Raw genomic sequence first — 22,848 nt, 5'->3', positions numbered from 1 at the left:
GGGGGGCGGGTAGTGGGTAGAGGGAGAAGGACAGGAAAGGAGTCCCTGAGAGGATTTTCATTTACTCATGAACTCGCCAGAGGAAACAGCGGGTAAAAGCTGAGCTTTCTCAATTTCCATGAAGTGTTTTTAAGTGAAACGAAGAACACGTGAAAAAAACCAGTTCTACCAGCAAAAATGTGGCAGCGAGTGAGGGAAGAGAAAGGAAGATGATAGGATGAGTAAAAGATAAGGAAAAGGGAAGACCAGTGCTGAGAACGATGAGGAAGCCCATCCTGAAGTTATCTATAATCAGGCTCTCAGCCACGAGGTCTCACAGAAACCCCCAAAAAACTACAATCACGGCTCTCGAGATGGGCCATTCATTCCGGAAGCCACAACTCGCTAGTACGATCAATGCCTAAGAGAGAGCATAAAAAGAGAAAAGGACAGCAAGTCCTAACCCAAACAAAGGAATGGTTTTCCAGTTGTGGGCACGGGCAACACAATGTATTGTAGAAGCTGAACGGAGGGATTTTATTAGGACATTTCTGACTCGGTATTTTAAGCACCTCTCCATTTTGCGGAAAACGTGGGCGGGGCTTCAGGTCTGGAAACTCCCAGAGGCGTCACGGCTGGTCTGAGCGGTTCCCAATCAGGTCCGAAACATTACTATATAAAACACGGCCTTCGGTAACTACAGCCGCGTAGCGAGTGTGGTTGCAGATATGTCTGGACGTGGCAAGGGTGGTAAGGGTCTCGGGAAGGGCGGTGCTAAGCGGCACCGCAAGGTTCTTCGCGACAACATCCAGGGCATTACTAAGCCCGCCATTCGTCGTCTGGCCCGTCGTGGTGGCGTGAAGCGGATCTCCGGTCTCATCTACGAGGAGACTCGTGGGGTGCTGAAGGTGTTCCTGGAAAATGTGATTCGGGACGCGGTCACATACACCGAGCACGCCAAGCGCAAAACTGTCACCGCCATGGATGTGGTCTATGCACTGAAACGTCAGGGACGTACCCTTTACGGCTTCGGCGGTTGAAGCTGCATTTAACTTGTCATATTTTAAAGGCCCTTCTTAGGGCCACCCACTAAGTCTGGTAAAGAGCTGTAGACGCTAAAGTCGTTAGGTTGTGTGGGAAAGATTAAGACCTCAGGTATAATTTGTGTATGGTCACAACCTCCAGTCCTCCGTCAGTATTTCCGTCACCAATAGTGGCAGATTTTCGTTTGATATTCTTTCTTGTAATCCAGGCAAAATGGTCTTTGTGTTGACTGCTCGCACAACACTCCTTTCATGTTATTCAAGCTTGTGAAATCATGACATATCTAGAATAATGCAAGATTGTCTAAATTAGCGGTCCCCAACCTTTTTGGCGGCAGCGACCGATTTTGTGGACAGTTTTCCACGCGCCTGGGTGGTGGATGGTTTCGGGATGATTTAAGCCACGTTAGAAGCTCCAATAGTTTGGCCGCGTCATGCGAAGAGCCCACTCATCGGAAAAGATCCTGATGCTGAGAAAGATTGAGGGCAGGAGGTGAAGGGGGCGACAAGATGAGATACTATCACTGACTCGGACATGAGTTTGAGCAAACTCCAAGGAATAGTGAAGAACTGTGAACTCTGGCATGCTGTAGTCCATGGGGTCGCAAAGAGTAGGGACACGGCTGAGCAACTGAAGAGCGACGACTATTTATTGTGCACTTTATTTCTCTGGAGTAGGAAACGGCAAACCACTTGAGTATTCTTGCCTGGAAAATGCCATGGACTGAGGAGGCTGGTAGCCTACAGTCCATGGGATCGCAGATTCGGACACTGAGAGACTAGCACACTTTATTCTTACTTTTATTTCATCAGTTCCACCTCAGATCACCACACAGTTAGATCCCGGAGGTTGGGGACCCCTACTCTAGATGACAAATTTAAGAATTTGGATACATCCTGCAGGCTTTTTTTGAAAGCCAACAAGCTATCTCACCACGTAATCCTAGAGTCCGAAGAGGCGGGACAATGCTTCCTAAACCCAGAAAGAATGGGCGTGGAAGGGCGGGGTAAGCGAGGGAGCAGCAGTTTATTGTCCAATCAAGACTCGAGGTTCGCTATATATTTTGGGAAGACGGAGTGCTCACATCAGTTAGGTAGTCGGCACTACTTACCAATGGCTCGCACTAAGCAGACGGCTCGCAAATCCACCGGCGGCAAGGCCCCGCGCAAACAGCTCGCCACCAAGGCGGCCCGCAAAAGCGCGCCGGCCACCGGCGGCGTGAAGAAGCCGCACCGCTACCGGCCCGGCACGGTAGCCCTGCGCGAGATCCGCCGCTACCAGAAGTCCACGGAGCTGCTGATCCGCAAGCTGCCGTTCCAGCGGCTGGTGCGCGAGATCGCGCAAGACTTCAAAACCGACCTGCGCTTCCAGAGCTCGGCCGTGATGGCGCTGCAGGAGGCGTGCGAGGCCTATCTGGTGGGGCTCTTCGAGGACACCAACCTGTGTGCCATCCACGCCAAGCGCGTTACCATCATGCCCAAGGACATCCAGCTTGCTCGCCGCATCCGTGGGGAGAGAGCATAAATTTAGTGGCTTCTCCAAGTAACATATACCACCAAAGGCTCTTTTAAGAGCCCCTCAATTGTCACCAAAAAGGAGCTGTTCATTGTCGAGTATACATATTACCAGCAAGTGAAAAATGCCACGAGCTTTAAATGGAACGTATCGTGGACCCAAACATTACTGTGCCACGTCAATACTATGTAGAAGTGGCTGTATCCTGGGCTCCGAATCAGTCTATTGAACTGTTTCTCGGGGAAGCATTTTTTTTAAGTGATAATATTTAATCCTTGGCTAAAGGAAGTGACTGAAGTGGTCCGTTACTTGTTAACTAGTGCTTTCTGCGGACAGTTCTGTAATGACAGATGAAGCGCCTTTCCCCCCACCTTTTGCCAAGTGCCATACAACTTAAGATAATGTGTCTCCTGTCTCCATGTTGCAGGAAGAAATATTGGTCGAAGTTCACAGCAGCCAGTTGCCCAATTACTCAGCTCTCTGCGACTCACCTACAACAGTTGTAAAATGTGGCAAATGAATTAGTTTGTAGACCATACTAAGACTAGTTCCTGGCACTAAATGCTCAATTAATGTTAGCTATATTATGCCCTTTTGTAAAGCAGACACCACCACCGCCCCCTCCCCTCCCAGCCTTCCCAAGTTTTCTGAAAGTTTTGTGATTGAAACAGTGGGAAATGCTTGATTGAATCATCATTTTCTTAAGATCTCCTTTTCTTTAGATCTGGGTTTGCATAATTCTGAAAAAGGCAGACCTGTAAGAATAACATGAACTACCTGAGGAGGAATTCAAACCGTGAAAGCCATAAAGTAAATATTTTAGGTTTTGCAGGTAACATATAGCCTCTGTCACATCTTAAAAATATTCTTAAAAATAGAGAAACTTACCTTGGCCATACAAAAATGAGCCACTGTCTCGATTTGGCCATAGGAGGCTATAGTTTCAACTCCAGGAACCCTTGAAGACATGAATGTCTCAGCCTACAGGTTTTCACAAGAATTGACTTGAATGTATGAGAGACCCTAATCATCATTGCATCCAGGGACAAAATCCTCTCCAAGCTTCCTCCTCCCAAAAAATAACAAACATCACCCTCCATTTCACCTCAAAGTTACTGCCTCAGGGCCCTTGGATGTTAACGTTTTCCTGAATTCTCTTAAACTTATATAACCTCCACTCTCTCCCTTACTATCCAATCCACACTTATAGTCAGAGGCCAATTATTTCACTGAAAGATACAGGTCTATCTTCATTAAATATGCAGAAATATCCACACTGAGGTCCTACAAAAGAAGGTGTTCTTGACCATTCAATTTGTTAAATGTTGGTGGAAATGGAGTTTGAGGGAGAGCAGTGGAAAGTGCTGAAGCTCCAAAGGAGGAAAACAGCTTCTGAAAGACGGAGAGAGACCCATGCCATCTAAACAGCCTTTCCGGTGTTGCTGGAAGCCCTTGAATAATTTTTAGCAGATTTCAGAGTTTTTTTTTCTAAAATACATTTCTGGGTTAAGAAATTTTCTTTCTCATTTTAATGGATTTGCTTACAAATTAAAGGGAGAAAGCTTCTTAATCCAAAACAGACTAAATTTGTTTGAATTTGAAGACAGGTCATTGGATTCTGAAGCCAAAGCAATTTCTATTCCGCATGGAAGAAATCACTTTGACTACAGAACTAGTCCGAGCCGCGAAATCCCATTCTCTAAAGACATTGGCACCTGGAAACTCCTTGGAAGGCAAAACCGATTTTTAAAGTAAAATCTATGTGCTTAATTTGTGGCTGTAGGCAACTGGCCGTCCTGCACCTGTGTTACTTGCTGCCGTTCGAAGCAAAGTTTAAGCAAAACCAAGGAACCTAGTGTCTTTCCTCTTGCAAAAATCGAAGGCCGAACTTGGCGACAATGCCTTTTAAAAAACATTCACTTGATACTTACTAAAACTTTATTGCAATATGCAACTACGTAGCTCGACGCCTTAGGTCGGGTGAATCTATAGGAAAAGCTGAAGGGATTTTTAAAAATATCTTTCATTAACTGCGCGTGAGTCATAAAAACACAAACAAGTATGTGAACTTGGAGGCTGTTTTCCTCCTTTGAAGCTTCAAAGAGTCAAATTCTGTACCACTGTTTTTAACATTTAATCAAATTTTGGAGACTAACAAACACAGTTTGGGAGTCCAACCACGACAGGCAGCTGCCTGAGGGCGGTGGATCGGACGCTCCACCAATCACAGGGCAGCACCGACTTATATAAACCGGGGCCGGCGCAAGACAGCATTGCAAAACTTGCTATTTGGAATTTGAGTCTCTCTGCTTCTAGCAGGTTCTCCCATCGCCATGTCGGAAACCGCTCCTGCTGAGACGGCCGCCCCGGCGCCGGTGGAGAAGTCTCCTGCCAAGAAGAAAACAACCAAGAAGACCGCGAGCGGTGGAGCGGCGAAGCGCAAAACTACCGGGCCCCCAGTTTCCGAGCTGATCACTAAGGCTGTCGCTGCCTCCAAAGAGCGCAATGGTCTTTCTTTGGCTGCGCTCAAGAAGGCGCTGGCAGCCGGCGGCTACGATGTGGAGAAGAACAATAGCCGCATCAAGCTGGGTCTCAAGAGCCTCGTGAGCAAGGGCACACTGGTGCAGACCAAGGGCACCGGGGCTTCCGGCTCTTTCAAGCTCAACAAGAAGGCGGCTGCCGGGGAAGCCAAGCCCAAAGCCAAGAAGGCGGGGGCTGCGAAAGCGAAGAAACCCGCAGGGGCCACCCCTAAGAAACCCAAGAAGTCTGCGGGAGCAAAAAAAGCCGTTAAGAAGACGCCTAAAAAGGCGAAAAAGCCCGCGGCCTCTGGTGTCAAAAAAGTGGCCAAGAGCCCCAAGAAGGCCAAAACCGCGGCAAAGCCAAAGAAGGCTGCTAAGAGCCCCGCGAAGCCCAAGGCAGTGAAGCCAAAGGCGGCGAAACCCAAAACCTCCAAGCCTAAGGCAGCAAAACCCAAAGCTGCAAAGGCGAAGAAGGCGGCTCCTAAGAAGAAGTAGAAAGTTGGCGCTTGAGAAGCAAACCCCAAAGGCTCTTTTCAGAGCCACCCAGAGATCTCTGGAAACAGCTGTGCACTTTCGCTCTCCGAGCCAATATTCCTTCCCGTAAATAGTTCCTATTTTCTCCCTACCAATAATGTCCCGTATATAAACTAGCACTGACAACCGTTAGAAACAAAGCGTCTTGGACTGCATGCGTCCATGGGGTCCGCGCTTTCACTTACAGAGTGAGACACGACCGAAGCAACTTAGCAAACTACTACTGTCCCAGCTCCTCAGCAGAAAAAGTAGGTGGCTCTGAAAAGAGCCTTTGGTTTGGAAGGCGTGGCTCTTGACCCCTTACTTGCCCTTGGCCTTGTGGTGGCTCTCAGTCTTCTTGGGCAGCAGCACCGCCTGGATGTTGGGCAGGACACCACCCTGGGCGATGGTGACTTTGCCCAGCAGCTTGTTGAGCTCCTCGTCGTTGCGGATGGCCAGCTGCAGGTGACGCGGGATAATGCGGGTCTTCTTGTTGTCCCGGGCCGCGTTGCCCGCCAGCTCCAGAATCTCGGCTGTCAGGTATTCCAACACCGCCGCCAGGTACACCGGGGCCCCGGCCCCGACCCGCTCGGCATAGTTACCCTTGCGGAGAAGGCGGTGCACTCGGCCCACGGGGAACTGGAGCCCGGCCCGCGAGGAGCGGGTCTTGGCCTTGGCGCGAGCTTTGCCTCCCTGTTTACCACGTCCAGACATACTACAACTCTTCAAGACTACAACCAAAGAAACTAAGGTAAAATAAAACTGCACGTTTTATAGCTGCAGTTGGGCGCGAAAAAGAAGCTATTCCATTGGGTAAAGTTGCAGTTAAAGTTGCAGAGTAAAGTGTAGGTCCTTAAAATGAGCGTTTTCATTGGACAAAATTGAATGTGATGTCACTACGAGTAATCACCAATGAGACATAGAACGGTACTAAATCTAATTTGCATATTGCTTGATAAAATGGACGCGCTGAGAGATCCTTCTTTTTTTTCCTGCGATCTTGTAATTATTGTCAGTCATGCCTGAGCCAGCCAAGTCCGCTCCGGCCCCGAAGAAGGGCTCCAAGAAGGCGGTGACCAAGGCGCAGAAGAAGGACGGCAAGAAGCGCAAGCGCAGCCGCAAGGAGAGCTACTCCGTGTACGTGTACAAGGTGCTGAAGCAGGTCCACCCGGACACCGGCATCTCGTCCAAGGCCATGGGCATCATGAATTCGTTCGTGAACGACATTTTCGAGCGCATCGCGGGCGAGGCGTCGCGCCTGGCGCATTACAACAAGCGCTCGACCATCACATCCAGGGAGATCCAGACGGCCGTGCGCCTGCTGCTTCCCGGAGAGCTGGCCAAGCACGCCGTGTCCGAGGGCACCAAGGCCGTCACCAAGTATACCAGCTCCAAGTGAGCCACTGGCTTCTTGATCAGACCCCAACACTTCCAAAGGCTCTTTTCAGAGCCATCCACGGTTTCCAAAGAGAACTGGCACTTAGTTTATCTAACTTTAGAAGTAGGTAAAAGCAGTATTGGGCTTCCCCGGTGGCTCTGCGGCGAAGAATCTACCTGTAATGCAGAAGCCGCAGGGAGATGCGGGTTCGATCCCTTGGTCGGAAGGATCCGCTGGAGAAGGGCATGGCACCCCTCTCCAGTATTGTTGCCTGGAGAATCCTATGGATAGAGGAGCCTGGCGATCTGCAGTCCATGGGGGTCGCAAAGAGTTGGACACGACTTACTGACTGAGCACGCATAGAAGCAGGTTGTCCTACCTTTAGATTTTTCACGTAGTTTGGTGCTGCTTCATGTTCTTAAATTTAAATGTTTCACCCCTTTTGGTAATGGCACTACTGTTCACTTTTTTACATGGTCAGATTCTGTAAGGGAAAAATCTAGAACATGTCAGTTTCTTTTCTGAGCAGCCCAACAGTTCATTTCACTCATTTCTTCTTTACCTTGTAATAAGGGAGAAATTCTAAATGAAAAGGCAGTCTTTGAATCCTGGAGAGTTGCAGGATGGCATATTTTCTCCCAGTTCAGTTAGTTCAGTCTCTCAGTCTTGTCAGACTCCGCGACCCCATGAACGGCAGCACGCCAGGCCTCCCTGTCTGTAATCAATTGCTGGAGTCTGCCCAAACCCACGTCCATTGAGTTGGTGATCCCATCCAACCATCTCATCCTCTGTCGTCCCCTTCTCTTCCTGCCTTCAAGCTTTCCCACCATCAGAGTCTTTTCAAATGAGTCAGCTCTTTGCATCAGGTGGCCAAAGTATTGGAGTTTCAGCTTTAGCATCATTTCATCCAAAGAACACCCTGGACTGATCTCCTTTAGAATGGACTGGTTGGATCTCCTTGCAGTCCAAGGAACTCTCAAGAGTCTTCTCTAACACCACAGTTCAAAAGCATTGGCACTCAGCTTTCTTTATAGGCCAAGTCTCACGTCCATGCATGACTACTGGAAAAACCATAGCCTTGACTAGACCAACCCTTGTGGACAAAGTAATGTCTCTGCTTTTTAATATGTTGTCTAAGTTGGTCATAAATTTCCTTCCAAGAAGTGTTTTTTAATTTCATGACCGTGATCACCATCTGCAGTGATTTTGGAGCCCCCCCAAAATAAAGTCAGCCACTGTTTCCGCTGTTTCTCCCAGAGGGAGGTTCAATCTCCCAGCGGTGGTCCTTTAGTCGCTAAGTTGTTTCCCACTCTTTTGTGACTAAATGGACTGTAGGCTTCCAGGATTATCTGTTCATAGGATTTTCCAGGCAAGAGCCCGAGTGGGTTGCCATTTCCTTCTTACGGAAATCTTCCTGACCCAGGGATCGGACCAGCATTTCTTGCAATGCAGGCCAATTCCACTTAGCCACCAGGGAAGCCCATATATATTATTTAACTTCAGTTATATGCCATTTACTGCCTACTAGTTTGGCTTCCCAGGTAGTGCAGTGGTAAGAATTCAGACTCAAGGTTGGATCCTTGGGTCAGGACGGTCTCCTGGAGGAGGAAATGGCAACTCACTCCATTATTCTTGCCTGGAAAATTGCATGGACAGAGGAGCCTGGCGGCCTACAATTCATAGGGTTGCAAAGAGTCAGCTGTGATTGAACAAGAGCATGCCCTTTGAGCTTGAAAATTGTTCTTTGTATGACATTGAATGATCAGGGAAGGGAGCAAGGATTAATATGTGTTAGGCCTTGAAGACCTACCAGCACCAAATTAACACATCCCCAGTTACTTCATCAGAAAGATTTAAAGAGAGTAGAAAACAGAATGATATTTACACTCTCTGTTTCAACATTTTAAATACCAAAGTCCACATACTACTTACAATAAATTTCCATGCTCCCAATGGTACTTAGTACAGCTGTGAAAAAAAATACTAGTTAACTAATGTACTATTCAATTAAGAAACTATATGTCTAACTCAGAAAATACAAAACTGTATGACCCAGAGAAGATCACTCTGTGGTGAAACATTTATTATACTTTTTATTTCTCAAATAATTACTAATTTTGTTGAAAAAAAAAAAAAAAAACTAATGTCTCTTTCATAGTAACATTTGTGGACCTCATCCAGCTTCCAAGAACACACTTGGAAGCGGTGTATATCATCTCATAAGGTCCTAAGAAAACTGGGGCTGCATTATTATCTCCATTTTACAGGAGAATCATTGTGTTAGGCTGTACTCTGTAGCCCTGCAAGTCCTGTAATCCTCCAACCTTGAGACCAAAGGAAATGTCTGGAGACAGCAACAGAGACATCAACAGTTTATTGGCTAGGGTATCTTACAGGTCTGAAGCAGAGTTCTAGAGTGACTCCCCAATGTATACCAACAGCAGACAGGACAAGGCAGCAGTCTTCATGGGGGTAGAGTAGCGAGGTGTATCAATTACAGTGGGAATGGATGTCATGTGAGCTCATCAGCTACCAGGGAAACCAACAGATGACCTCCTTCACAGTTCCTTTGGTTAACAACCATCAAAGGTTCTCTTTATTAACCCAGCATGCTAGAGCTATTCTGTTCTAAGAATACAACAATTACTGGTTGGAACAGGGGGCAAGCACTGAAGTTTAATCTCTATGATTAAGAAAAAAGGTCAGTCCTATGAGTGGGATAATGTAAAGCAGGGGCTGTTCACACAGGGAATGTACAGAGAGCAAGAGAACAGCCATCTTGTGTGGCCTGATCATATACATGGGTTCACTAAAGTAAAATCCAACATATCCAGCTAGCATGTATTAGCATAACCTCAGCCTCAAATGGTTTTCTGGGGCCTATGCTACTTCTACCTGTTTAGGTTGCTTTCAGGTATACTCTCATTAGTTCAGAATATCAGAATGACCTGCTTTGGTACTCTATTCAGTTTTTCCATCTTTAGCATTTTGTTCTCGTATATTTCATTTACTTTATCTCCTTATACATCTGGAAGTTTTTTATTTAACTTGCTCTAATATTTTGTCATTTACGGGATTACTGAATGTCAGGGTTTATGTTATGGCTGTTTACTCAAAGATCTGCCCTCAAGGAGTAAATTATATGGCATTTACATCTTTGCTTTTGACATATAGGGGGAAAAAGTCATGTTAGTTATTGGTTGCCATGTGTTAAGTGTATATTATCTTTAGATTCTGCGCATTATTTAATTTTTCTTATTTTTTTTTATTTTTTCAGTCTAAGGAGGTAAGTGCTAATAGTATCTTTGGTCTACAGGTAAAGAGACAGAGTATTGGGATTGTAGCATTATATTTATGTTCAGTTCAGTTCAGTTGCTCAGTCGTGTCTGACTCTTTACGACCCCATGAATCGCAGCACGCCAGGCCTCCCTGTCCATTACTGGCTGCTATGTTTCTGTTACTGGCAGATTTTCTCGGTGGCTTAGACATTAAAGCGTCTGCCTACAATTCAGAAGACACGGGTTCAGTCCCTGGGTAGGGAAGATCTCCTGGAGAAGGAAATTGCAACCCACTCCCATATGCTTGTCTGGAAAATCCCCTGGACGGAGGAGCCTGGTAGGCTACAGTCCAAGGGGTCGAAAAGAGTTGGACACGACTGAGCAACTTCACTTTCACCTTCAACACTGGCATTAACAAAGTACTCCCATCTGGGTGTCTGGGTGGTTGAAAAAACAGAAAATTGTTTTCTCACTCTTCTGGAATCTAGAAATCTGAGATCAAAGTGCCAGAAGAGTTACTTCCTTCTGAGGGCCATGAGGGAAGGATGGGTTCTAGGCCCTCTCCTCAGCATAGATGGCCATGTTTTCCCCTCTGTCTTCACTTATGTTCCCTCTATGCCTGTCTGTGTCCAAATTTCCTCTTTTAAGAGAACACTGGTGATACTGGATCAGGACCCAGTCACTCTCCAATGACCTCATTTTAATTTAATTACCTATTTGAAGACTCTATCCCTAAATATGGTTACATTTTGATAGGGGGGAAGATTTTTCCCCATTAAAGCTGCCTTCCTTTAAGTAGAACAGCCCATAGAAATCAGGACCTTATGACTCCCTTCCCTGGACTAGGCCTAGTTTTGATCCTTTGGAATGAGGAGGACAAAAGAAACTAAGAATAAGGATAGGTTAATGTTTAGCATCCATTGCAAATAATTAAACAGCATTCAGGTCTCATCCACAGTGAAAGTTTAAGCCTTTCACTTGGGGAAATCTGAATTGCTGACCCTCTAGGAAAATGAATATAAAGGGTCTTCCCAGCTGGGCTGCTGCTTCAGGGAGGGACTTCTTGTCAATTTCATTACTGCCTTCAAGGCAGAAATGATGGTCAGATAAGAGATATAATTCCATGTCTCACACAGAAGTTTCAGTGGGCAGGTTTCTCTCTGCTCCTTGGTAGCATGACTTAATAGCAAATTGACACACATTTCCAACAGATGAAATACAGTCTGTGTACAAGCACTAGGTGAATTTAAGTTGTAATTTTCGAACACTGTCTTTTGGAAAAGTTAGAAACAGTTTTCAGTTTTGTTTCTTTTTAATTTCAGTATTACAATCAACAGGCAGACTTTGTTATACACGCTTGTTTCCCACAGGAAAGGCAGAAGTTATTAATTGTATGATGATAGGAATAGGGCTACAGGACCCTCTAAAGAGAGCTGGACCAGAGTTTGCCAAGAAAAAAAATAATAAACTGCCCTTTTTTTTCTTTTCTGTTCTTGGGAACAAGAAGGACAAACTTTTTTTTCCTCCCAAATAAAGAATGGCAACTTTTTCACTATTAAAACAAATACAAATGGCCCATCTCCATTTCTTTGTTTTGCAAGAATGACCATAAAATACATCATTTTTACAGTGATGGCCACTACCATGAGGCTTAAAAACTGACTCTATCATTGATCCTCTAGCTATTTAGACAAAATACTCCCCTTCTCTGTGCATTAGTTTGTTCATCTAGAAAATAGATATGGAATGAGAATGGCCTTAAAGGACTATTGCAAGCTTCACCTTCCTACATAGGATAGACTGAAGTCTGGAACATTAGAGCAGCAGCACATGATACAGATAAATGGCATATATTCTTCTATATTTCTTAACTCCATCAAATTATAACTGGAAAACTATTCAAAGTCATGGTTTGTGGCTTTTAGAAGTCTATGTCCCACGGTGTGGCCACTGCCAAAATTTAACACTAGGTTTGAAGGAAGCAACAGCTACAGTCTCATGTAGCCTGAAGAGATAAGCATTCCACCTTAAGAAGTGAGGATAGTGTTCAGGAATTTTCCTCCACCAAGATTTTGGATCCAATGAAAATGTATCAGAGGACTGTCAGGATGACAGAAGTGAAGAATCCATAGTGGACGTTGTTCTGAGTACTCTGATGAGTTTAATTGCACTGATGGCTTCAGCAGGATCGTGAAGTGATGGATGTAGTTCTGGAAAACAAGGCATAAGTCAAAGTTTCAGGGAAAAAAATGTGGTTACAGAGGTGATAGCTTTGATAAAAATGTCCTTGATAGTGAGGTGAAGGTGTTTGAGTGTTAAGTGTTAAGCTCTTTGGTGTGAACTCTGCGAAAATATAGAGCCAGATGAAATGCCTAACGTTCAAGAGATTTGACTCAGATACAGCATGCACTTTTTTGAGATATATCCAATTTCCATGACTGAAGTGACTGAGCACGCATGCACAGTGTCGGGGATGGCTATGGTAGCTGATAAACAGGATAATTTAAGACTGCCTTGGGAACTAGAGCTTGGATGGATTTCCAAGAATGGAAATCATTAAAATGCAATTTGCTTTCCTGAAATGAAATTTTAGTGAACAAAGCATCAGTGAGATTCTCAGGAAGATCTTTTTTGACACTTGATCCTATAGCATCACAGGAGGTTAAGATTCCCATAATATAAGTACAATAAAACCTTAAGAATGCAAGGCCAGGCACCTTCTGGGAAGAAGATAACTCATCTCCATGACATAGGGCACAAAGACTTGGGAAAATATGAATAGTGCGACACACCATGTAAACTTCTTATTCAGCTCATTATATAGTATTTGTTCCAATTGCTTATTATCATGGATTCATGGCTTTTTATATGCCAAACTATTCCAGTGGATGACTGTAATTGTTCTGTTTTAAATCTCAAATTAGCACTAGTTTCAGGTTTTCTTGCCTCTCTCATCTTAACTCTGTTGTTACTCCAGACATGGGAGACCATCCTTGTGCTGAGTCAGCATACATGTTTTACACCTATCAGGATTTCCTTTGTCTCAAACTTATAATTAGTTGCTCTTCAAGGACTTTAGCTTCCTGAGTAGAGGTGGAAATCTCCAGACCAAGATTTATGTTAGACTGCTTTGTGTGATGCCCGGCTGCCTTAGAGAACTTAGAACACTGGATAACAAACTTAAAAAAATGTATTTTCAAAGGCTAAGGACCTGTTACTCTTTTCACTGAAAGTTCTTAATCTTTTCCCAGAATAGTTTTTCTTCAAATCAGACTCTTTTCTTCTTGAGCTGATAACTTCACTCTTCTCTGCCATGTAACACGTCACCTCACATTCTCAAAACACTGTTCCACAAGAACTAACTAATAAAAGACACTGATATATTTGACCTATATTTTAGATGCAACTCCAGATTCACATCACATATACATATTCCTAGTATTAAGGTGTAACTTAATAGTGAACATTGTCATTTTATGCATGAACAGGCCATGCCTATACTCTCAATTTTATATTCTGCATTATTTTCACAATTAAAGCAGACAGGATATAAAGTCATTTTTAAAGAATTAAAACATATTAAAAAAAGATCCTTAATTAATGGATATTTTTCTTCATTCTAAGCACATGAGGAAATCTTCTGGGAAATAGTTTGTCTCTGTTTTAATAAAACCTACATTAAAAATATTCTTTTTAATATGCCTAATATACAAAGTCAGAAAGTTGAAATTATAAATCACCTAGTGGGAAAAAAATGTTTCCAAAGATGTAGGTTATACCTATTAATTCTGAATGTGAGGTCTTAAGCAAAGATTCAGAGTAGTTTTCCATATAGTAAGGCTAGTCTTAGGAAACTTTTCATGGCTACTCATTTATGTCTTGGCATATTGCAAATTAAATGTTAGGTCACCTATACATTTTCATATGCAATATGAACAAATGGTCATTTTTGTATCAAGTGCTCACTTGATAGAATAACATACTTTTAGGGGGAAGCATTGCCACCTTGATTCCGGGTAAAGACCAAAATAGTTTTAAATATGCCATTTCTAAGGGCCTAAAATGAAGAGATGGAATTTTATCTTCCTTTGAGGATGGGAGAACAGTCCTTCTATTTTTAAAAAATTTATTCCAATTAATACAGCAAAAGTAAATCCCAGAGACATGCTGGAAAAAAAAGAAAGAAACCAGGGTTTGGAGAAAATGGCAGAGTTTTTCCCATTAAGCCTCTTGGCCCAGAACTCTCCGTTAGGATGGAGTCACAAAAGACACTGTTAGTAAATTTCAAACTGCGCGCGCAGCGTCTGGATTGGCTATAGACAAAACGTGGCACTAGCCTGATCAGGGCGTTAATTTAGATTCTCACTTCCGTTTGGTTTGCTTCTGCCTTTTTAACTTAATACTTGGCAAATTTAAACTCAGGGAAAGGGGAAGAAAGCCAGCAGCGCTCCACAAAGAAAACGTAAGTGAATAAAGCGATTTGTAACTTTCTTACTGTGTTCCAAGGAACTCCTTACTCAGGCACACACGTTAAAATTAAGGATGCAGGGGACAAGCCATGGTCAACGAAGTCTTTTGCCAACTTCAAACGTAAAGGAGAGCTGATTTTGCTTTGGGACAAACGGCATTTTGCTTTCTTTACTAAATTTGTCTGATAATGAACCTGACCTTTCTCGACATAAACATATAAAAACGTCTCCAGCGTTGCTGCAGCACCTACATTACAGAGGAAGCAATTTCTAACAAGTTCAAAGGAAATGTTAACAGAAAGAATACCTAGAGTAGACAGAAAAGATGGCCACCTGGAAGCCAAAGAGAAGCCTGTGCAGAAACCACCCCTGTTAAGTCTTGGGCGTCTGCCTTCCAGAACTGTGACAAATAAATTTGTCTAGTTTAAGGGAAAACAAAAAAGGAACTTACTACTTAGCAGCATATAAGAAACACCTAGTGAATAAAGTGAGTGCCAGTTCTCTTTAGAAGATTGAGTGGCTCTGAAAAGAGCCTTTGGGGTGTAGGCCAAGCCTTACCGATCACTCCGTGGCGGGCCGGCTCACTTAGAGCTGGTGTACTTGGTGACGGCCTTGGTGCCCTCGGACACGGCGTGCTTGGCCAGCTCTCCGGGAAGCAGCAGGCGCACGGCCGTCTGGATCTCCCTGGATGTGATGGTCGAGCGCTTGTTGTAATGCGCTAGGCGCGACGCCTCGCCCGCGATGCGCTCGAAAATGTCGTTCACGAACGAATTCATGATGCCCATGGCCTTGGACGAGATGCCGGTGTCCGGGTGGACCTGCTTCAGCACCTTGTACACGTACACGGAGTAGCTCTCCTTGCGGCTGCGCTTGCGCTTCTTGCCGTCCTTCTTCTGCGCCTTGGTCACCGCCTTCTTGGAACCCTTCTTCGGGGCCGGAGCGGACTTAGATGGTTCAGGCATGGCGGGAAGTTTACTGCCAAAAAGCCACAAACCAACAGGAAGAAAAGAAGCTGTAAGAATCCGCTTCCTTCACAGCTTCTTAAAGGAGGCAGTGAGTAATGCCAAGCGTCTGATTGGTGGTGAATGCTGGAAACGTCACATAATAGTTTTGTCCAATTAAAACAAGCGTATTTCAAACTCACGGTTTCATTGGGTTAGGTGAAACTGCAGCTTTAGCCAATGGTCTACCGTTATTTTCGCGCCCAGTAAAGACTATAAATAAGATAGGTCTGATTGTGTACTCATACTTTACATTGGTGAGCTTATACCTTCGTCATGTCTGGTCGTGGCAAGCAAGGAGGCAAGGCTCGTGCAAAAGCCAAGACCCGCTCCTCGCGGGCCGGGCTCCAGTTCCCCGTGGGCCGAGTGCACCGCCTTCTCCGCAAGGGTAACTACTCCGAGCGGGTCGGGGCCGGGGCCCCGGTGTACCTGGCGGCGGTGCTGGAGTACCTGACAGCCGAGATCTTGGAGCTGGCGGGTAACGCGGCCCGGGACAACAAGAAGACCCGCATCATCCCGCGTCACCTGCAGCTGGCCATCCGCAACGATGAGGAGCTCAACAAGCTGCTGGGCAAAGTTACCATCGCTCAGGGTGGTGTCCTGCCCAACATCCAGGCGGTACTGCTGCCCAAGAAGACTGAGAGCCACCACAAGGCCAAGGGCAAGTAGAAACCTGGCATTGTTTGCAACTCAAACCTGTTAAAACCAAAAGGCTCTTTTCAGAGCCACCCACTTTATCAGCAAAACGAGCTGTACTTTCAAATTCAAATTCCCATTGTTTCAGATACCAAGGTGTCTGAAGTAATTCTAGAACAAAGTTTGCTAACTCACATAAACGTAGGTCGCTATCCCCAAAGTCTCTAAATTGCCTTTAAGTTTTAGGTTAAACCTATGAGCGCAAAATTAACGTTCTTCTGTGGTTCTTTTACAGGATAAATGGCTATCTGAGACAAAACCTTAGGACCATATGGCGGGTCTAGCTCCCCTCCTAATTCAGTTGAATCTTAGGGCGCACCACTCACTTTCCTAAATAAGAATAGGATAGTAACCCAGCAGGGTAAATTACTTGTTTGAAGTAGCTTCAGGCAAAGAATACACCTTATAGTGGGCTGTTTACATCAATGCTGGTGAAGTAAAAGACATGAATTATTCATCCATTAGGAAGATGTGCCTTAATAAACAGACAAGGTAGACATTGTAAATCACATTTATAAGATAAATCAGCAAACTAGGTTCTTACAGTCCTAATGCTGTCAATGATTCTTGTTCCCCTTTTCCCCCACTATTATCAAGTCCTACTAACTAAAGAGGGCCTTCAATTCTCCACACCAGGTAATCTAGTTTTCATTATGAATACATTTTAATGAAAGGAATTACTATCGCATTCCTAGTCTACTGGAATAAGTTTTCTGAGTCTCCTGAAATATTTTTATTTCCTATATTTAAATCTCAACTGCAATCACATGTAAATAATCTTTGAAATAACAGTGACCACAACAATCCTTTTTCTTTTTAAGTTAAATTTATTTGATTTTGGAAGAATCGAATCCTGATTTCAGTGAATCTAATTATTCAGTTTTTTCCTCTTAAAAAGTCGTGTGCATTATTTGAGTCTGTAAACTTTAAACAGCTCTATCTCAGAACTAGAACTCTCAAGAATAAATGATACAGCTGCAAGGAAAGCCTATGAGATCTTCATGTTTTAATAATAAAATATGCTGTGGTTATAGTTATTGATGTTGATCATGCAAGAAATAAAACACTTCCTTCCTTGCATCATTTCTATTCCTTACAACAAGGACCATCACACTGTTAAAATAATGCCTTTATTATTAATGGTAATCAATGAACCTATAATCAAATAGTTGATAAATGAATATAAATTGTGTTTTAAATAAACTATTCAAGTGTGATATGTCATTACTTATAATTCCACATATTAACTGAGCTTTTAAAATTGGGCTACCCTTGTGGCTCAGCCGGTAAAGAATCCACCTGCTATATGGGAGACCTGGCTTCCATCCCTGTGTTAGGAAGAGTCTGATTCCTGGGTTGGGAAGATCCTCTGGAGAAGGGAACAGCTACCCACTCCAGTATTCTGGTCTGGAGAATTCTATGGACTGTAATGGACTATTAATCCAATTTCATTGGATGAAGCACTTACTGTTCTTTACTATCTACATAATCAGAAAGAAAATAAAACGTATATAAAAATGGAGATAACACAACTTTCCAAAAATCTTGCCAAAATAATTTATATATTTCTTTCAATTAGATCCTGAAGAATTCTGTAAATTATGCTGCAAAGTCTTCATAAGAGGTACACTTCAGTTTGAGTGGCAGAAGATTTATGAAAGTATTAGTTAAACTTTGTTCTTGACATTGGTCTTCCCATTAATTTCCCTCTCTGAAGACTGGACTACTATGCAAGTATTGGGCAGTATCTTCCCATATTACATTTTTTGTGTGTATTATTGGGGAGAAATAATTTTCCTCTACCCTTCCAAGGTTCTTTTACAGGTCTAATAATCAAATTGGCATAATGAGATAGATTAACAGAAGAAAGATCAAATTGAATTTCATACATATGGAAACACCACACACGTGTGAAGTTCAAAAAAAGAATGTAAAGTGAAGTTTATATCCCATTCTGAGCTAAGGAATTAGACAACAGCTTCCAAGTACAACAGGGTAATTCACAGAACAATAAGACGAAAAGCAAATACTGGATAATTAGTTTGCCCTACCATGCAATTGAGTCACTCAAAATTTTTCTCTGCTAATAATTTTGGGAAAGTAAAAGTATCAGTTGCTCAGTCATGTCTGATTCTTTGTGACCCCATGGACTGCATCCCACAAGGTTCCTCTGTCTATGGGATTTTCCATTCCATAGAGTTCTTTGAGTAAGAATACTGGAGTGGGTAGCCATTTCCTGTTCCAGGAGACAATCCTGACCCAGGGATGGAACTCAGGTCTCCTGCATTGAAGGCAGATTCTTTACCATCTGAACCACCAGGGAAGCCCGGAAAGACTCCCATTTTGAATTCTAGATAGTTAAGAGAGGAGCAGAGTTTGTCTTGAGATTACAGGGTCTCAATTTACATTTACATTTAAAGTCACTCAGTCGTGTCTGAATCTTTGCGACCCCATGGACTATACATGGACATGGAATTAAAAGACACTTGCTCCTTGGAAGAAAAGTTATGACCAACCTAGAGAGCATATTAAGAAGCAGATATCACTTTGCCAACAAAGGTCCGTCTAGTCAAAGCTATGGTTTTACCAGTAGTCATGTATCGATATGAGAGTTGGACTATAAAGAAAGCTGAGCACCTAAGAATTGATGCTTTTGAACTGTGGTGTTGGAAAAGACTCTTGAGAGTCCCTTGACATGCAAGAAGATCCAACCAGTCCATCCTAAAGGAAATCAGTCCTGAATATTCATTGGAAGGACTGATGCTGAAGCTGAAACTCCAATACTTTGGCCACCTGATGCGAAGAACTGACTCATTGGAAAAGATCCTGATGCTGGGAAAGATTGAAGGTGGGAGGAGAAGGGGACGACAGAGGATGAGATGGTTGGATGGCATCACCGACTCAATGGACATGAGTTTGAGTAGGCCCTGGGAGTTGGTGATGGACAGGGAGGGCTGGTGTACTGCAGGCTATGGGGTCGCAAAGAGCCAGACACAACTGAGCAACTGAACTGACTGACTGATTGAACTGGACAATACAGTCGATGGAATGTGCCAGGCCAGAATCCTGGAGTGGGTAGCCTTTCCCTTCTCCAGGGGATCTTACAAACCCAGGGCTCCTGCATTGCGGGCAGATTCTTTACCAGCTGAGCCATAGGGGAAGCCCAAGAATACTGGGGCAGGTAGCCTATCCCTTCTCTATGAGATCTTCCTGACCCAGGAATTGAACCAAGGTCTCCGGCATTGCAGGGGGATTCTTCACAAACTGAGCTATCAGGGAAACCAAAAATCTGACACTTGTAGTTTGTTTCCTCTTGTCTCTCAGGGAGTCATTTCAGTTGCTCAGTCGTGTCAGACTCTTTGCAACCCCATGGACTGCAGCACACCAGGCCTCCCTGTCCATCACCAACTCCCAGAGCCTGCTCAAACTCATGTCCATTGAGTCGATGATGCCATCCAACCATCTCATCCTCTGTCGTCCCCTTCTCCTCCCACCTTCAATCTTTCCCAGCATCAGAGTCTTTTTCAATAAGTCACTTCCTCGCGTCACGTGGCCAAAGTGTTGGAGCTTCAACTTCATCAGCAGTCCTTCCAATGAATATTCAGGATTGATGAATATTAATTACATGGTGGAATAATAAAGAGATTGAGAGATTTGGGGGACCAGTAATTTGGTCTTCCCTGGTGGCTCAGTGTTAAAGAATCAGCTTGCCAATGTAGGAGACATAGGTTCGATCCCTGGGTCAAAAAGAACCCCTACAGAAGGAAACGGCAATGAACTCCAGTATTCTTGTCTGGGAAATCTCAGAGACAGAGAAGCCTGGCTGGCTACAGACCATGGAGTCATAATAATGTTTGGCACAATTGAGCGACTAAATAGCAACAATTTGGAAGAAGGCAGAGACTCTGGACAGGGGCCAGCATTAATAACAGAGAATTATGGAGCCTTCAATAATACAAATTTCTGAGGTTCTCAAAAAATGTCTTTCCCCAAAGTTGTTTTTGTGGTTTTTAAAAACTTCTCCACTGCCAGACCTTTATCTATGCTATTTCAATTGTTTATATGAATATATTAGTTTCACTCATTCTGTGACTGAGAGCTTCCTGTAATAAGAAACAGATTTACAAGAGAAAAACAAGTTTAAAACCCTGTATGTCTGATGTATACATAGAATACACAGAGGGGAACTGAACCTCCGTTCTGAACTTCAGAAGTGGCCTGAACCGCTACTTTAAATATCATCTTCAGCTAAAGACAAAATAGGTTGGAGATAGTGGCATTTATAGGGATTGAGTAGGAAACCCAGAGTAAACCAGGTGTGGCAGATTTAAGTCCTGTACCTTCCTCAGGTAAGTTTCTTGTGAGTTATTAATATCTTTCTCTTCCTGGCTCAAAGAAGGAAATACTCTTACAAATGGAGATTTCTGACATAAATGTAAATTTCCCTTAGTGTATGTGTTAGCTGCTCAGTTGTGCGGGACTCTTAGTGATCCCATGGACTGAAGCCTGCCAGGCTCCTCTGTCCATGGGATTCTCCAGGCTAGGATACTGGAGTGGGTAGCCATTTCCTTTTTCAGGGGATCTTCTTGACCTATGGATCCAACCCAGGTCTCCTGTATTGCAGAAAGATTCTTTACCATCTGAGCCACCAGGGAAGGTTTCGGTATTAAATTCTGTTTTTATAGCTTCTCCTATGTCTGCTTTTTCTCAAAACCCCCATCAGCTCATTATAATTCATATGCTTAAGAAGGATATTTGGGAGTGACATATTCTGGTACACTTTGTTAGAAATGGCAGTATAGTATACCCAAGTATAGTGAAGTAAATTTTTACTAAGTGGAAAAAAATATTTTTCAAAAACACTGATTACTGCGGAGTTTGTTAAAAGTATTAAAGAGAATTCATAAAGTTAACAAGCAGGCGTTAAAAATACATTTTCTCTTTAAATAGGGGAAATTGATGAAAATGTAAACAGTGCAAGAAGGTTCCAAAATGCCATTTATGGCATTGCATACATTTTCTTTGAAAGAGTATGTGCTTTTATCTGTTCACCAAAATATCAATAGCTACTAGAAGTGACCTGTGAATTATTACTTTATCACCTGCCTTCTCTGTATATTTTACACAACATCCGTGTTTTACGCTCGCATTCAAAAGCAATTGCTAAAGGTTTAAAACAAAGTAACAAGAGTCACCACAGAACAAACGAACAGAGAAGGCCTCTTTGTTTTTTTTTGGTCTAATTCCCCTCCCCCCCACTTAAGGCGTGACTTCCCGCCTCCTTCTTTCTTCAGGTTCTCAGTTCGGTCCGCCAAGAGAAGTATAAAGGGGTATCGCGAGGGCTGGAAGTTGGGCTTTTTCAAGTCTTTAGGTTTCGTAATGTCTGGTCGCGGTAAAGGCGGAAAGGGTCTGGGCAAAGGAGGCGCCAAGCGCCACCGCAAAGTTCTTCGTGACAACATCCAGGGCATTACCAAGCCTGCCATTCGGCGCCTGGCTCGTCGTGGTGGTGTGAAGCGCATCTCCGGCCTCATCTACGAGGAGACCCGCGGGGTGCTGAAGGTGTTCCTGGAGAACGTGATCCGGGACGCGGTCACCTACACCGAGCACGCCAAGCGCAAGACTGTCACCGCCATGGATGTGGTCTACGCGCTCAAGCGTCAGGGCCGCACCCTCTACGGCTTCGGCGGCTGAGTATCCGCGTTCTCCGGTATTCAACAAAAGGTCCTTTTAAGGGCCCCTACTCTTTCATTTGAGGAGCGGTGATGCTTTGCTTTTGAGTTTTCTTTCTCTCGTTACTCTGTACGCCTCTTTAAACTGCTTGGCAACACTATTTCCACCCTTTGTTGTGAGTGTTTGGTATTTCTCTTGCAATACAAGAGAATGTCTACCAAGGGAGAGAGAAAAACTCCGAGTTTAGACATGGACTCTTACGGTTCGATCACAGTGATAGCTCTGTATGTGCTCATGAATGTTCAATAGTCATTAACACTAGTGGGGAAGGATGATAAAGTACAGGCTCACTGTAATATCCGGCAGAACAGTTGGTGAGGGTGGGATGCAATTAAGGATTTCAACAAAAACAAAGTCATATTACAGAAATACTCTCTACAATGAAAAAAATGGAAAGCAGCTTTATAAACCAGAACAACGAATTTAAAATTTAAAAGATCCTTGGTACAGAATTGGAAAGGAATAAGATTGGGATTGGAATTGAAATAAATTGGAAAGGAATAACATTAGGAAATCCAGACCTAAACTCTGAAGGAGGTCTTAGCATTTTCCTAGAATCTTAGAAGCTATAGAAAGAAACCCAAGGTCAAGGGAGAAACCTTGACTAATGCAGACATACATTCCAAAGAGTGATTGCCTCAGTTCAGTTCAGTCGCTCAGTTGTGTCTGACTACGACCCTATGGACTGCAGTACACCAGGCTTCTCTGTCCATCACCAACACCCAG

The 22,848-nt window shown here is 43.8% G+C and overlaps 7 protein-coding genes across 8 annotated transcripts in view; 5 read left to right on the top strand and 2 right to left on the bottom strand.

Moving 5' to 3' along the window:
• Positions 1 to 1,068, top strand: part of LOC120870471 (histone H3.1-like) — an 8,018-nt gene extending 6,950 nt beyond the window's left edge. The window contains exon 2 of the mRNA XM_040250135.1: positions 691 to 1,068. Within this exon, the coding sequence (XP_040106069.1) occupies positions 691 to 1,019 (329 nt within the window). The 3' untranslated portion in view covers positions 1,020 to 1,068. The remainder of the gene's footprint in view (positions 1 to 690) is intronic.
• Positions 1,069 to 2,128: 1,060 nt separating this feature from the next.
• LOC120870472 (histone H3.1-like) lies at positions 2,129 to 22,122 on the top strand. The gene is made up of 2 exons (XM_040250136.1): positions 2,129 to 2,467; positions 21,764 to 22,122. The coding sequence occupies exons 1-2, from the start codon at positions 2,137 to 2,139 to the stop codon at positions 22,081 to 22,083; spliced, it is 651 nt and encodes a 216-aa protein (XP_040106070.1). The 5' UTR covers positions 2,129 to 2,136; the 3' UTR covers positions 22,084 to 22,122.
• Positions 4,587 to 5,760, top strand: H1-5 (H1.5 linker histone, cluster member). Its single transcript, XM_040250062.1, has one exon. The coding sequence runs from the start codon at positions 4,872 to 4,874 to the stop codon at positions 5,550 to 5,552; it is 681 nt and encodes a 226-aa protein (XP_040105996.1). The 5' UTR covers positions 4,587 to 4,871; the 3' UTR covers positions 5,553 to 5,760.
• Positions 5,823 to 6,367, bottom strand: LOC120870424 (histone H2A type 1). Of its 2 annotated transcripts, XM_040250088.1 has the most exons (2): positions 6,204 to 6,284; positions 5,833 to 6,098 (listed from the first exon to the last, which is right to left on the bottom strand). In XM_040250088.1, exons 1-2 carry the CDS (start codon positions 6,282 to 6,284, stop codon positions 5,892 to 5,894), a joined length of 288 nt encoding a protein of 95 aa, XP_040106022.1. In that variant the 3' UTR covers positions 5,833 to 5,891. The 2 variants fall into 2 exon arrangements, with proteins under 2 accessions (XP_040106021.1, XP_040106022.1); XM_040250087.1 differs by having other exon boundaries at positions 5,823 to 6,367.
• Positions 6,561 to 6,990, top strand: LOC120870440 (histone H2B type 1-C/E/F/G/I). Its single transcript, XM_040250104.1, has one exon. It carries the CDS (start codon positions 6,589 to 6,591, stop codon positions 6,967 to 6,969), a length of 381 nt encoding a protein of 126 aa, XP_040106038.1. The 5' UTR covers positions 6,561 to 6,588; the 3' UTR covers positions 6,970 to 6,990.
• On the bottom strand, positions 11,536 to 15,778 carry LOC120870436 (histone H2B type 1-N). Its single transcript, XM_040250100.1, has 2 exons — positions 15,254 to 15,778; positions 11,536 to 12,436 (listed from the first exon to the last, which is right to left on the bottom strand). Exon 1 carries the CDS (start codon positions 15,655 to 15,657, stop codon positions 15,277 to 15,279), a length of 381 nt encoding a protein of 126 aa, XP_040106034.1. The 5' UTR covers positions 15,658 to 15,778; the 3' UTR covers positions 11,536 to 12,436; positions 15,254 to 15,276.
• LOC120870428 (histone H2A type 1-D) lies at positions 15,891 to 16,428 on the top strand. Its single transcript, XM_040250093.1, has one exon. It carries the CDS (start codon positions 15,973 to 15,975, stop codon positions 16,363 to 16,365), a length of 393 nt encoding a protein of 130 aa, XP_040106027.1. The 5' UTR covers positions 15,891 to 15,972; the 3' UTR covers positions 16,366 to 16,428.
• Positions 22,123 to 22,848: the final 726 nt, after the last annotated feature.

This window comes from Oryx dammah, unplaced genomic scaffold (assembly GCF_014754425.2).
Source record: "Oryx dammah isolate SB20612 unplaced genomic scaffold, SCBI_Odam_1.1 HiC_scaffold_11, whole genome shotgun sequence".
Classification (NCBI taxonomy): domain Eukaryota; kingdom Metazoa; phylum Chordata; class Mammalia; order Artiodactyla; family Bovidae; genus Oryx; species Oryx dammah.
This window is presented reverse-complemented; position numbering and strand designations above follow the sequence as displayed.